The following is a 16656-nucleotide window of genomic DNA, read 5'->3' on the forward strand; positions in this document are numbered from 1 at the left end:
AGACCAATTAATTCACGTGTTGGTGTTCATTGAATGTAGATCGTTCAAATAATAGCGGATTTGTACGAGATTTTACTATCTTTGAAATATGATAAACTCCATCCAATGTAATAAAAAATGAGAAAGTGGGCTATGGTGGTAAGCACCAATGTAACAACGATATAGAAAAATAGATTACAAGGAGTAGGAGTGTGTACACAAAACAAAATAATGTGTGACATGTGTGTAGTTTGGCTAGTAGGCTATGTCGGAAGATGGCCAATAGACACTCAAGAAAGGGTTCGACTAATGTGACCGCCCTTCAAAATCAATTAAAAAAGAGAATAAATAAGTAAAAGAGATAGAAAACCGATAAATTAATAGCAATGAGTGTAATGAAATAAGAAAATAGCTCTAAAGAATGTTTGGACACCAGGAAAGTATCAACGTATACTTTTCAAGATACTACTAACACATACAGGTTGAACGAATTTAAAACGGAACATACGAAATCAATGTATTTCGGCTCAACTCCGCTCTAGGTGGTTGGCCAACAAAAGGTTGTCAAATAATTATATTATAAAAATCCAATACTTCAGCGGGCTGCTGGATTCTGAACTCATTCAAGAACAAGTCAAAACTCCACCCAAACAGGTTGCCTAGAATCACTGTGAAAACTAGACTACACAAGCAGTTATTATGCTGTCAAACCATTTATCGCTTCCTTATAATCCAAAAGATAGAGCCGAAATTTTGAACTGATCAGTAATATGACATTTCTCTATTGGAATGTATTCATTGTAACTGGGTTAAGACTTTGCCTTACAGGCGGACGCCCCTCGTGGTACAGGGGTGAAGTTGTAATTGTTTTCAGAAAAATTAACGATCGATAATATGGCTGAAAATTTGCCCAGAGTAAGATCTTGGTATAACCAGACGAAATCCCAAAGGGCGGACGCGAGAGTGGATACATAAGGGGTGGCGGACAGGGGTGAAATTGCAATTTTTTGGGGAAAAATTAAAGATAAGTAATATGTCCGCCATTTTCATGGCTCATTATTTAGCCCCTAAAAACTCTAAATCCAAAAGGGCGGACAGCTGGGTTGGTACAGAGAGCCATAAAACGGGGTCAAATGTACCACTTGCCTGCGCATTTTAGGTCTCGGTAACAATTTTCAAACTGATTTTATTATGATATTTTTATACCGATTGATTTTAAAATTTGTATGCTCACTTCTGTTACTATTCTGAGAAGCGTCAAGTAGAGTTTTCCTCAAAATTTTCCAAAAAAATTTCCGTAAATGAAAATTTTCGTAATTTTTTGAGGTAAAATCTAATTTATAGAATCCTTTCGATTTTCTGTAAGTTATACCATGATTTTTTTCCAAAAATTTTCAAACGATTTTTACGATAAGAAAAAAAATTAGAAAAACTTTTCTAAAACATTCGATAAAACTCTACGTCATCGTCTGAATCTTTTATAGAATATTTTGTAGTTTTAAAATGATATTATAATGTTTTTTTTTTTAAACTAAAGTCATATTTACTTTACAAATCACATTTTTTTCTTAAATATAAATATTTTACGAATTAATTTTTAATTGAATAAATGTTTGATATTTGATATTTTATTAAATTAAAGTAATTTTATAATGTTAACTATTAAATATTTTTGGTATAACAAATAGTAATTTTACTTATTTTTTATTACAATAAAAAGGTTTTTAAATTTATATTGCATAAATAATGGTTGTTCAGATATAAGAAAAATTTGATTTATTATTACATTAATAATCAAATACAAAATATATTATTTCTATTTATCAATAGGTAAAATTCAATTTGTAGAATTCCTTTAACATTTTACAAATAATTATTAATAAAAATCAATTTAATAGTGGAATTATCAATTTTTTAAGTTTTGAAATTTACTTTGTACTTAGATATTTTCAATATTTTTTTTAACTTTCAAATTGATTGAATTTTTTTTTCATTAGTTATTTATAATTTTACAAATTCTGTTTGGACATTAATTGTGAATCATTATTATTTTAAAATATTAAAATAATATTGATGCGCGTTCCATTTAGATCAGTAATTCTAGACGCATGCGCTAAATGTAATAAGTATCAAGATGCTTTTATCCAACTTTGTGAAACTGACTTCGATTGTAATGAAGTTTTTGAATCCTTAGAAACTTTCATATGTCACTTATATGGAACAGGACTGACGAGAACAATTCCAAAAGAAAAGTAAACGATGTCAGATTTTCACTATTTAACCGGCAGTATAAGTTGCATGATATGAACGAGCCTTTAAAAAAAAAAACTAAAAAATTTCGATGCTTCAAGCTTACCACACGTCAAGATGAATTACACCAACATCTACTGCGAGCCCATTATATTTCAAATATTTGGACAAATGCTCATAAAAAAGTACCAACAGAATTGATTGTTGAAGAACATGGTTGGTAGTTTGAAGATGAAACATATAAATTCAAATGGTTTAGTGGACCTCAGATGTCAGAATCAATTCGGGAAGTAGTGATTGAAAATGAAGCAGATAATGAATGTGATATTATTGAAAGTGAAAGTGACGAAGATGATGAATGTGATGACATCAGTGAGAGTGAGAAGAATGACGAAATTTTTAAAGTTTTTCTATTTTTTTTTTCTTATCGGAAAAATCGTTTGAAAATTTTTGGAAAAATTCATGGTATAACTGACAGAAAATCAAAAGGATTCTACAAATTAGATTTTACCTCAAAAAATTACGAAAATTTTCATTTACGGAAATTTTTTTGGAAAACTCTACTTGACGCTTTTCAGAATAGTAACAGAAGTGAGCATACAAATTTTCAAATCAATCGGTATAAAAATATCATAATAAAATCAGTTTGAAAATTGTTACCGAGACCTAAAATGCGCAGGCAAGTGGTACATTTGACCCCGTTTTATGGCTCTCTGTACCAACCCAGCTGTCCGCTCTTTTGGATTTAGAGTTTTTAGGGGCTAAATAATGAGCCAGGAAAATGGCGGACATATTACTTATCGTTAATTTTTCCCCAAAAAATTGCAATTTCATCCCTGTCCGCCACCCCTTATGTATCCACTCTCGCGTCCGCCCTTTGGGATTTCGTCTGGTTATACCAAGATCTTCCTCTGGGCAAATTTTCAGCCATATTATCGATCGTTAATTTTTCCAAAAAAAATTACAACTTCATCCCTGTATAGCCACCCCCTGTACCACGAGGGGCGTCCGCCTGTAAGACAAAGTCTTAACCCAGTTACAATGAATATATTCCAATAGAGAAATGTCATATTACTGATCAGTTTAAAATTTCGGCTCTATCTCTCCGACTATTAGGCAAGCTCCTCTTTCCTTTAAAGGAGACAGATAGTTGAACGATATTTTATACAATGTCTATCACCGGGTATGGATTTATTTTTGTCCAAGTTTTATATTGGTCCACTATTTCAAATGCAGTTCAAACAGACATATATTAAATTGTATGTTCCGTTTTAAATTCGTTCAATCTGTATATTATATAGGTACAATGCTAACCTGTTGCTAATTATTTATTCGCAAAGACAACTTAAATTTAATTCTCACAGTTTAATATCCCCATTCCCAACATAATATATATACCTCTCACCTATATGTACAGTTTAAGCTACTTTAATAATATATGTATATAAAAACTTTCTCTATTCCCTTTAAAACAGTAATTGCTTCAAGATGCCACAATAAAATGGCTATCTGCCTTATTTTCTGTTCTCTTGCAATTGGCAGCCGTCCTATTTTTAAATTTTAATGTGAGAGGCACTCTTATATAACATAAGGAGAGAAATTTTGGAAGATGTTATAAATGTTTTGAACAAAAAGGTCATGCGTGAAAATTTTATTGATGGCGATGTCTGTTTTGATGGGAAATGCATTTAAAAGCCAACATAATACTATATAGTTCATTTGTTTAAACGCTGCTTGTTATGTCCCTAAGATGATTTTACAAGTTTATGTTTAGTGGTGACTGCAAAGCCAACACAACTCAGCGGTAATTTTAGAATCATTGGTAAATAAAATTAAACCATATGATGTTTTGTATAATTTTAAAAAATACTTCATCATCCAGCCCCATTTTCACATCCATTGTTGGATATAGGCCTCCTCCAAACGTCTCCAGTTCTCTCTATCTCTAGCTGCTGCAATCCAGTTTGTTTCTATTCTCCTTAGGTCGTCGGTCCATCGGGTGGGTGGTCTGCCTCGACTTCGCTTGTCGGCTCTTGGTCTCCACTCCAATAATCTCTTCGTCCATCTTCCGTCTTCCATTCACATGTTCAGCCTACCTCCACTTTTGTTTATTGATTCGCAGTATAATATCGTATACGCCAGTTCGTCGGCGTATCTCCTCATTTCTCACGCGATCTTTCAAGGTCAGGCCCAGCATTGATCTCTCCATTCGCCTTTGTGTTACCCTCAGTTTTTCGGCAGTAGCTTCCGTTAAAGTTAGGGTCTCTGCTCCGTAGGTCAAGACTGGTAAGATGCATTGGTTAAATGCCTTTCTTTTTAGGTGAATTGGGGTATTTGTTTTAAAAATGTCTCTCATCCTTCCATATGCCGCCCATCCCAACGTGATTCGTCTATTTAGCTCGCAGGTTTGGTTGTCTCTGGTTATTCTGATTTGATGACCCAAGTATGTGTATTTATCAATTAATTCTACCTTGTTGTTATTAATCTGTATCTCTTCGCTGGGAACCATATTGGTCATCATTTTGGTTTTCTCGAAATTTATCTCCAGCCCAGTTTCTTGTAGTATGTAATTCAGTTCTTGGAGCATGTCTTTGATCTCTCCCAGATTATCTGACAGAAACACGATATCGTTCGCAAAACGTAGATGGTTTAATCTTTCTCCATCGATGGATATTTCTTTCTGTTGCCATGTTAGTCTTTTAAATGCATACTCAAGAACGGTAATGAACAGCTTTGGTGACATGGTATCACCTTGCCTGACTCCCCTTTTTATCTTTATTTTATTAGTTGCTGAATGTAGACTTATGGTTGTTGTGGCATTTTCATATATATTTTTAACTATATTACAATATCTGTGGTCGACCCTGAAATCTTGCAGTGCTCTTAAGATGGACGGTAATTTCACTGTATCAAACACCTTTTTAAAGTCTACAAATATCAATGCCAAGGAACGGTTATATTCGTTAGTTTTTTCTATCAGGGTTTTTTGGCACTGCAGGTGATCGTTTGTGCCGTAATTAGGGCGGAAACCGGCTTGTTCCCGAGGTTGGTAAAAATCCAGCTTTGTCTCTAATCTGTTCGTTATTATTCGGGTGTATAATTTATAAAGATGGTTAAGGAGACTGATTGGTATCTTTCCAGGTCTGCTATATCTCCTTTCGTGTGTAAGAGTACAGTTATTGAATTATTCCACTTTGTTGGGATATTTTGATTCCATAGGCATAGATTAAAGAGCTTTTGAATTTTGGTTATCAGTACTGAGCCTCCTATCTTTATCGCTTCCGTGACGACACCGTCCTCCCCCGGAGCTTTATTATTCTTCATCTTTTTTAGAGCCTTGTAAATTTCGTCCAAGGAGATTTCTGAGATATCTTCGAAACCCTGATTTTGAACCTTCTTCTGCTGATATTCAACTATATCTAGAGTCGATTGGCTGCTATATAATGTCTTATAGAATGATTCCACAATTTGTAACAAATGTTCTCTGTTTGATGTGATGTTGCCATTTCTATCCTTGAGTTTGACTATTTGTTTATTTCCATTTCCATTTCCATTCATACTCTTATTTTCCTCAATAGTTTTGATGATTTTCTCATCTTTGTATTTTCTTAGGTCTTTTCTGATTTCTCTTGATACTTCCTTGTTCATTTTATTTATATCGACGTTACTAGAGTTTTCGTCGCTTCTTAGTATTCTTCTTTGTTCCATTTTTTTCTGTGTTTCCAGACTAATTTTTTCTTCCTTCACGCTTTTTGGGCAGCATTTCTTTTGAGCTTCTGTTATTGCTTTTACTATTATGTCATATAGGATGTTAATATCATTTGTTGATGATTTTTCTTGAAGGAATTTACCGATATGATCTTCAAAATTTTGTTCGTTGTTTGGATGTGTCCATATGTTTATTTGCTTCTTTTTTTATCATATTGTGTCGTTCATAGTTGGTATTTAACACAATGGTGGCTCTCACCATACGATGGTCGCTGATTTCGCAAATTTATTTAGCACTATCACATCTGTAAATATGTATCTTTTATCAGTGATAAAGTAATCAATCTCAATCAAAAATACTTACTTCATAGAAAAGATTTATGTTTGTTAAAAATGGTGAGTAAGGTGTCTATTTAAGGAAGGTATTTATCCCAGGGGGAAAATGAAGGTAGACTTAACGGGATTGAACAGATTTGCAAATGCTGATGCGGCATATGAAAGTAGAACAAAAGTCTTAAATTGAGAGGAGGAGATATTTGCTCTCGATAGGACTAAAGTGAAAGACATATTGATAAACCTATTCATTTCACAATTGGAAAATTCATGGTAACATGTTTTATTTTATTTCAAACTTTCTACGGCAACGATATTTCCAAATTCAATTCAATAACCATTTGTCTAAATCTAAATTACAAAATAATGTAATTCCACAGGGCTCGAATCTAAGCGTAGCTCTATTTTTAACTGCTATTAACAATGTTATGTCGTACTGCAATGGCACAATTACAACTTTTGTGTACGCTGATGATCTGGTAATTCTAACAAGAAATAAAAACATATTATCTGCTCATAATCGTATTGCTGCAGCTCTTAAGTCGATTGAATCGTGGTCTAACAACATTAGGCTTAAAAACAAAAGCTACACATTTTTCTCAAAAATCAAATCCATAAAAGCTTCCAAATCTATTTTTATACAATTTTCATATAGAATATATAGAAGAAATAAAATTCCTATAGGGATGCAACTGGACTAAAAATTAAGCTGAATAAGTCATATACTCTCGCTAAGACTATCGTGCTTGTTTCTACGTTGATATTATTAATAAATATTAATAAATTTTAATACAGTTTTTATCCCATGCTTAAACAAAAAATTGTAAAGTTAAGCTGGATATCTATGATTTTACTTACTGCCTATATACTGCTTACTTCGAGGTTTAACTCTTATGTTCTTTAATATAAAATTAATGTCCGAATGAATCCCACGACAAACAGAGTATGTCCTTGTATTTTAGTTTGTCTTAGGTTCAACAGAGAAAAGCTAGATATATAATTGATAATAACGTATAAATGAAAAGCTTAATAAAATATGGAAATAAAGTATAGGAGAATTTTAATATATTACATTATTAGTATGTAACCAGTAAATGAATAGTTAAACTTAAAAAAATAATAATCTATTGCAAAATCCATTTGTGACCGCCACTGAATTCGTTAAAAATGACGTTACACAAAGAAAAGCGGAGAGTAAAATAATTCAGGTGCAGGTTTAAAAAGTCAAGTAGCTTTATTGGATAATGTTTCCATTAGATTAGCGCCAGACGCAGCCAGACTGCGGACGAGAGTTTTGGACTTGTGTTTTATTCAACGATAAAACTAGCAACTAGCCGCTATCTACCTCGATTCACTTTTGTGGAGCGTTGAAAGTGTTAACCGAACTTTGACTTCTGATTTGATGAGAATGGAAAACAAAAAACCGGATATACTTTCTAGATTATGTTTATTTTATTTTGTATGTAGTTCTTTGATATCTAAGCATAAACTTAAGCTGATACGAAAGCTCTGTTTTTACCATATAAAGTTTTAACGGCTTTCTAGGAAAAGGAGAATATCAAGCTGTTCGAGCGAAAACCCGATAACTGACAAAATCATTGTTCCGAGATAATCGCGATTAAAGATTTTCGTAACATTGAAGAAGCTTTAAAATCGTCATAGGAATTTGTTTCAAATATTTGTTAAAGCCAAACAGTAGAGAATTTAATGTTTAGTTATAATAATTTATTTTTAGTTTAACTTATTAAAAGGTATTTACAAAAAAACATTTGATTTTATTGGTTTTTATTTTTTATTTTGTTAATTATAAAATAAAAATGAACTGTATTTTATTCAAATAAAACAAATAATAATCTACATTCTTTTTAGGAAATTAAATGGTAATATCTTCTTCTTCCGATTATTCTCCCATCATTATGTCTGGAATTCGATCTACGACATTATTCCCTGATTTTAAACTTGATATCCAAGCATGCAGCTCTTCCGGAAAAATGTTTTCTTGGTACATCTTCATTAAATCCTTTTTTTTTGCTTCGCTTATTGGAAGAGTACTTTTGTATAACTTTGGTAAATTACCCGGAGTTGGTAAGTCTAGGGTTGCTTTTTGGGATAAAATTTGTTTTTGCCTTTTAGACCGTAGAGTAGGAATTTTTTTGAATTCAAACCAATATCTTCTGATATGTTTAAACACATTATTTCTTCTGAGAGATCGTAGTTGAAAAACATTTTCCTTCTTTTACCTTTAATATATTTTAGTCTCTTGATTTTTAACCACTGCACATTATTACCGTCAGAATCTATTATTCTGTTTTGCAATATATTTGCTGCAAGTGACTTTAAATCTAAAAATTCATTATATTTTATTTCTTTTACCTTATATGGGCCTATATTATGTTTCACATTGTCTACTGTCTTTATTTTCTGTTTTCTTGCTGTTTGAAATATAGTTTTCCAGTCATTCATGCAAGTTACATTTATATATTTACTTGCAGATTCTATTGCCAAGTGCATAGAATCCACTTCCATATAAGTATGTCCTGCTTCTAAGAACTTTTGTTCTATAATTTCCAATTGGTCGATATTTTGTACGATCCACAACAGCAGTACGGCTATAAATTGATTACGGTTTTGACCGCCACAAGTATCTGAAAAAATTGTTACATGCTTAACCTCAGGTTTTAAGCATTTACTTAAATAGTATTACATACAAGTTCCGATTTCACAACTACCCTTTTTGCCATTGATTTTATTCCAGCACAAGCAATATGCGTTATTGGGTAGCGGTGATACCCAAATAGTAAGATTGTTCTTACTTATTTATTCGATATTCGATAACATTCTTACTAACTTTCGTGTTTTTTTTAGTTTTCTGCTTCACCAAGTTATTTATCTGTTATTCACCTTGGTTTTATTATGCAATTCTCGTAGTATAATGTCAGAATTGCCTCTCTGCTTTTATAATTCGTACTACTAAATATACTGAACATATTATTATTATTATATTACTAATTGTTTTTAGTATCTTTGCTTAAAATCGATTCGATATCCTTTCCAATTTGTATATTTTATGGCCCTGTAGCTAATTAGGTTTATGCAAATGATTTATCTGCACAAAAGTCAATGTCTCGGCAATCCGAACTTGACGACTCTTTTGACACATGCCAGTTAACCATTTTTTAACCAGTACTTTTATATTTACATTGATAACGTCCTGACTTTTTTAGTTGAAAAAAGTAAGTCTATTATTACCTTTATTATTAAAAATGAACCCTTCTACTAAAATATTGTTAAACAGGTACTCATCGTGTTCATAAGTTTTTTTGCTTCCTCATATCATATACAGTGGAACCTCGATTATCCGTCAGGGCACCGGACCAAGGGTATGACAGATAATCGAAAAGACGGTTAAACATTAAAAAAAAATAAAAATTCATAGTATAACTCTCAAATTTTATTAGTATGTTTTATTTGACAATATAAGAGGGATTTATGTTAGTACAGTTGAATCAATTTGATTTAAAATATTCCGAAATCTTTGTTTGTTTTATTGTAACTTCACATTTTGCAACGGCTGAATTTCTTAATCGACGTAAAATCATCAGATCTACCTTATTTGCTTCTTCTTGCCGAGAATATCACTCGATGAATTGTTGTATATGCGATGCGGCTTCTCTATATTCTTTACGCAAATTTTTGTGAATTGCAATAGCATCATCAACATCGCCACCGTCAAAGTCTATGTCAGCTTTTGAATCAGTTACGTCTGCCTCTGTTGCCATTTCAACGATTTCATCATCTGTCAGCAATCGATAGCCGTTTGCATCCTCATCACAAATTAACCATTCGTTTATGTCATCGTTAGGTAACGAAAACAAAACAGTTGATTCAGCCATAACTTCATTTGTTACCGCATCACGCTCGGCTGTCACGGGGGCATTTTCATCTTGAGTTGATTCATATTCCATGCTCTTTTTAAGCGTTTTTTCCAAAACATCAGCTCAAGCATCCACAGCATTGTCGACTGCGTGTTTTAAATTGTATGCTTTCCGGTATTCTGACAAAGAATACTCCTCTTCCATAAGTAAGTTTTAAATACATTTTTTTCTGTATCTTCTTTTAGAGCACGTGATATTTCCATCGTCACTTCGCAGCATACCGGCTTCAGGATGGGTAGTTTTTTGCTTGCAAGTATTGTCGAACGTCTGGTATAAAAACTTAAAAAATAAGACGTTAAAAAAATAGATAAACAAATTTTGGTTTGCAGTACATACCTTTTTGAACCAGTCAGCGAATATTTCCTGGGATATCCATGCATTATGTTGTACGCAGTAGTTAACGGAAAGCGTGGTTATATTTATGCCCTTGAAACAACGTGGTTTTTTTGCTGTACCAATCAATAATAAAGAAGGCGATGGTCACCACTTGCATTTGAACACATCATTGCTGTGAGATGTGATTCGTTGCTTTTCCGTTTTAAATCCGGGTGCATATTGATCGCATGTCAAACCATATTCATCGATCATAGCTTGAAACTTTCTTTTAGATTCGTCAACTATTTTAATTTTTGCGGCGCTCAATTTTTCACCTTCGATTTTCAGTTCCCGTATACCTTGGCGATTTTTGAACTTTTCCAACCAACCGCTGGTTCCTTTGAATGAAGGATTCAATTTCATGTTCAAAAACAACGCTTTTTCGGCAAAAATTGGTCCAGCAGACAAAGGAACACCTTCGCTTTTTTTTTAACGAACGCTTTTATTTGTGGCTTTTTTTATTGTCTTACGATGTTTCATCCGGCCATCCAACGATTCCATTTGCGAAGCATACTTTTAAATTTCTTTAGCATTTTTCTTTAAATCATTAATTGTTGTTCTCAGAACATCATACTTTTTGCTCAATGCTACAGCAGAAATACCTTTCTTTAGTTGTGCAATAATTTCAATTTTTTTTTTCAATTGACAAAATAACACGTTTTCTTTTTGATTCTTCAGATGTGGAAGACTCCATTTTTCAAAACTTAATTGATCAAACGACTAAGTGACATAATCAATGTTCGAATTTGAATCAAACTGAATTATAGTGATACACAGATATTGACTGTAATAATTATTGTGCTGTGAATTTTTATTTTCGGCTTGCGGTTCTAAAAATTAAGCTCTAGAAGCACGGTATCATTTATCATTACCTATTTAAATTTAAATTTAATTCAGAGCCCTAAATAAGAACAAAAATTATTTACATAAAAAAATGCGGTGGTGTACGTGTACATTTCAACGAATTTCGTTTGGCTTATCGCAATTCTCAAACAAAATAAATTTATGACTAAATAATTACTTATGTAGTCAATATAACTTATGTATGGACCCTGACGGTTAACAGAGGTGACGGTTAATAGAGAGACTGATAATCGAGGTTCCACTGTAATGTGAATTTTTAAATAGCCATAAAAGGGGAAACTGTTGTTGCTCTTTCGCGTGGGACGTATGCTAAGCAAACGACTACATCCCGTCTGTCTGCCTCCTCACAAACAGTGAATTGAGCTGCAGTCACATATTTTCTACTGTGTTAACACCTGCTTATTTCCTTATTAGAGACACTCTTAAGTTAATTTCGTACCCAATCAACTACTGTGACATTAGAGAAAATAGACTTTCTCGATATGAACGAACTCAGCAACTCGTAGCCCTTTTTCGACCAGTTGGTCGAAAGAATTCATCTTTACGAGTAAAGATGAACTTTCAACAGCACTTGAAAGTCGGAACTTTGGTACTGGTAAAAAAAATGGTCTATCAGCTTGGAAATGGAAACTTGAACACATCATCGCAACTCATCCTGACAAGAACGGCAATATCCGTTCAGTGACTGAGATCTGCATCCAGTACCTCCAAGAGACCTGTGGCGAAGTTGTACGTGTAACCAACTCAAACTAAATCGTAATGAACATTTATTCTAAACTTCGTTGAAAGTTATGTTGTGATCGAATACAGGATTTTTTTTGGTTGGTGCTTTTTGTAGTTTGTACGGGCGGTTCTGGACTAAAGAGTTTTGTAGCTGATCCTGTTCTGGCAAGTTTATCAGTTCTTATCACACTAGCCTAGAGTCTACCTAATGGGATCTAAGTGCCCCCTAAAAGATGGTATAAATACAGAAGACAATATACCGATTATAGATATTAATTTAATTAAAACAAATTTATTTTTCATGCTTTATTATTAACTATTTTTGTACTCACTACTAAACAATCTATGGAATGACTACGCCTTGTTGAGTTTATTCATATCAGCCGATTTTCTTTATTTATTAATCATTGAAGAAAGAAGTGTATAGAAGGAAAACGACAATCTAAGAACCTGCAAAAATAATAAATGTTTGTGTCCATGAATCAAGAAACTTATATTCTGTTGATAATACGACAAAATCAGTAGATATCAAAAAGCGAAGTACATTTTGGCGAATGCGCCAGTTTAAAAAAGGATAAAAGTATAAGAAATAAAATTATCCGCAAATACCTATTTTTTATAATTAAATATTTACAATTTTAATTTATGATCAATTCTAAAAAGAAAATTAATAAAAAATTCCATTTAAGTGGATGTTAAATCTATTTTAAGCTAGTTAACACGAGCTGGCAAACATGCGCTGGGATAGTTCAGGGAAGTCGATTTGGACCAATTTATTTAATATAAACTAAAAGTAACACAAAATAATGATGTCTTCTAAAAATCCGGAGAAATAAAGAAATAAAAAGTAACTCTGTAAATAGAAGAGGTAAACTGTCTGATCCTTTCAAAACAAATAACGGGCTGCGCCAGGGAGACCTTCTCTTTTGTATACTATTCAATCTGGCTCTGGAAAAAGTAATACGTATGTCACAAATCACAACCATTGGTTCAATATGTAATAAGTCTGTATGAGAGGCCGTCTGAGGTGGATAGGGCATGTAATGCGGATAGAACAAAATGACCCAGCTAAAAAAATGCGCTTTCATAGACTTATTGGCCAGAGAAGAAGAAAAAGACCCAGAAGACATGAGAATTATAGCAATACGTGCTTGGCGGAGGAAGGTGATGGATAAAGACGACTAGAGAGAAATTCTTGAGGAGGCTAGGACTCATGCAGGTTGTAAAGTCAGAATAATGAAAGTGCCTAGTGGGATCACATAATCTTAAAGACGGGTGTTATTTATAGCACTAAAAATAATCGCTTGATCTTAAAGGTACGTTTTTACTGGAGCATCTGTTACGATCATCCCTGAACAATCGTCGCTAAGCGACGACCGCGTACCGCTTGTGTGGTCTGTTACGGCGCCAATTTTACTGAAGCCTCTGCCTCTGGATCCGCTAGTCGTTGGCAACTGGTCCGAGAGCAAACGCTAAGCAACTATAGTGGCTTGTGCATGTGATTTTAAGAGTTTTTTATTTTGAGGGATTCTCTTCTGGAGACACTATGGAATACGACGCTGTGGAATAAGACGCTTTTTTATATCCTGCTTTAGTAAACTAAAATCAAACTGAAATTCATCCAGACGGAAGAACTCCTGAGACTTATCATCTCCTAATTAATGGTTGTAAATAAAAATTTTTAAGTATCCTTCTGGTCTTCTTTTAAATATTGCATGTTTTTTAAATCTTGGAATACTTAACATTTCTTCGTCCTCTATTTCTTCTGCTAGCAGATATTTTATTAATAAATGTCTTCTTTTTATATACGTTCATCGCTGCAACAAAACCACTTGCTAACTAGACAACAAAAAATTTACTAATCAAATTATCGCTTTAGTTAAAACACTCCGCTTGCAATCATCACTTAATGATCACTGCTCAACGACGATCGTTCAACGATGATCGCAACAGAATCACAGCAGAGAAACCTTTGCTGTGAGGCTGCTAAGGAATAATATGTGCTCTTTGAAGTGTTCTGTATAGTGATATGGACATTCCAGTTAATTATTTTTCACTGAAGCAGAAAAATGATATCTCTTTGTCACAGCAAAAAACAATGCTGGTTGTTATTTATTATTGATAAAGTTATAATTATTTATGATCGAGGAACCATTTAAAAAACTAATAAATTATAATAATAAAAAAATTATAAATTGTTTGTTTAAATAAAATTAGTTTAGCTACGTTTACTTCATTTAATCCTTGAACCCACAGACGTAATAATTTTTAAGTTTTAAAACGTATTTAAAATTATAATGCTTACCTTGATGTATGTCGCATAATTGAGAGTAAATACTTTAAAAGCTGTGATTTTTGCAGGAATTTGAGCATTCTTTATAACAAAGATGATATCCTTCTGAACATTAACATCTTCTATTTCGTACCAGTTACTGGCAAAAATTTGCTGAGTTAAATTATTAGACTAAAAAAATAGGATTAGTTATATATTATTACAAATTAAATACTTAAAAAATAAAAATTTAAATTGACTTAATATTTTCCTTAAATTTTCTTGATTTCCCTATATATGTATCGTTAATACAGCGTCAATTATAACTGCGCTGAACTTTCGACATCCTCTCTGATGTCTTCTAGAGGGCTTTCGAGGTCTCAGTCTCCCGAGCACCAGACACTACTATACTGATCACTAATGAATTAATATAATCTTAATAATAGTGGTTATTATTTTCCTTCAAATTCATAAAATACACAAAATATATAAATTATATATACATAAAATACAATGAGAAAGAAAAAATGCCAAAGATCAGTTGGTGCTTATTTCAAGAAATCAGTACCTCTGCTTTTCATCTTACACAAGAGAAAAAAAAAATATATTTTTTTTGCATAAATAGTTGCACATGTGTTACTCACTTAGAAATTTAGATTAAAGAGATTTCTCAAAAGATATAATCGATTTTAATTTTAATTCTTTAGCTAATCCATTATACACTTTTGATATTTGATATGTAAATGAATTTTTGAATTGTTCTGTACGACGTGGTGGAGCTGTAATTGTATTTTTGTATCTTGTATTGACATTACGTATGTCAGTTCTGTATATAATTATAAATTAAACCTAGATTTTTTGCACTAGTTACAGGTTTATTGACTTTATTATCAAAAACTATTTCAATGATATTACTTATCTCCAAACACACCCTGTTTGGACCAAAAACCACCAGATTAGTTGTTTTAGAGTTTATATTTAATGCATAATTTCTTGCCTAAGCAATCAATGATTTAATATCTTAATTAACAATCTCAATAGCACCTGCTCTGTCAACTGGGTAAAATGAGTGGTAAATTTGTGTATCATCTGCATAGAGATGAAATTTACAGGTATTCAAGGATGTACCAATATTGGTGGTGTATAAAGTAAATAAAATTGGACCTAAGATTGAGCCCTGAGCTACACCTGACAAAATGTTTAAAAAATCACAGCTTCTTTCGTCTACTTTGATGCTCTGTTTCCTGTGATACAAGTACGACTTAACCATATTCAATGCATCCATAGCCGATTGACTTCAAAATTGCACAGAGCAGTGAATGATTAAGAGTGTCAAATGCCTTAGAGAAATCAATTAAAACTAAAATAGTAACCTTACCCACATCTCTTTTTCTCAAAATTTCATCAGTTATTTTAAGAAGTGCTGTTTCACAGTTGTGAAGTGGCCTAAACCCGGACTAAAAATCGGTTAAGATATTATTGTTAGAAATATAATCACCAAGCTGCATTTGCATAATGCGTTCTAACACTTTTAATAGAGTAGGCAAAATATTAATAGGTCTAAGATCCTTATATTCGGTTGGATTGTTACATTTAGGTATGGGTCTAATTAATGATTTTTTCCATTCATCTGGAAAATAGTTACTCAAGAGGCAACAGTTCATTATATGCATGGTATAAGGAATGATTTATGGGCAACATTGAAGTAACATTTTTAAGTTTAAACCGTCTGAATCTAGAGAATTAGATTTAATAGTATATAACAATTTTTGTACCAGATCACAAGATACTGGAGTAAAGGTGAATTGTTCCCGTTTAGGTACAGTATTTAAATAAGTGTCAATTGTATTTTGATTGATTGTTAGATGTGGGATGAATGATGTGTAGTACTGATTAATCTCATAGGGTTTTTTTAATGTTTCTGGAATTGTGTGTTCATTCTTACCAATATTAATGAGTTGTAAAGTTTTCCAAGTATTTTTTATCCCACCCACATGAAGTTTGTGTTGAAAAAAGCTGTTTTTTCATTCTCACATGTTAATGTTGTATAATTTCTAATCATTTTGTAGTAGGTAAAGTGAGCTACCTCCTTAGTTTTCTGCCACTTATTTTTAGTTGGATCTCTTAGTGACATTAGCAGTTTCACATTATCTGTTAGTCAAGGATTATAATTTTTAATGACTTTAATCTTTTTAAAAGGAGCATGTTTGTCGAAGA

At 32.5% G+C, this 16656-nt stretch overlaps 1 protein-coding gene across 2 annotated transcripts in view; it reads right to left on the bottom strand.

Annotated features, from left to right (window-relative positions):
- Positions 1-16656, bottom strand: part of LOC140439464 (odorant receptor Or1-like) — a 167948-nt gene that overhangs the window by 10900 nt on the left and 140392 nt on the right. The window contains exons 7-8 of one of the 2 annotated variants that reach the window (XM_072529387.1): positions 14473-14631; positions 12511-12617 (exon numbers count right to left, since the gene is read on the bottom strand). In XM_072529387.1, the coding sequence (XP_072385488.1) occupies positions 12561-12617; positions 14473-14631 (216 nt within the window). In that variant the 3' untranslated portion in view covers positions 12511-12560. Of the gene's footprint in view, positions 1-12510; positions 12618-14472; positions 14632-16656 lie in introns of those variants that run through there. The other variant, XM_072529388.1, reaches the window with a different exon arrangement.

The sequence above is a fragment of the Diabrotica undecimpunctata genome, chromosome 4 (assembly GCF_040954645.1).
Source record: "Diabrotica undecimpunctata isolate CICGRU chromosome 4, icDiaUnde3, whole genome shotgun sequence".
NCBI lineage: Eukaryota > Metazoa > Arthropoda > Insecta > Coleoptera > Chrysomelidae > Diabrotica > Diabrotica undecimpunctata.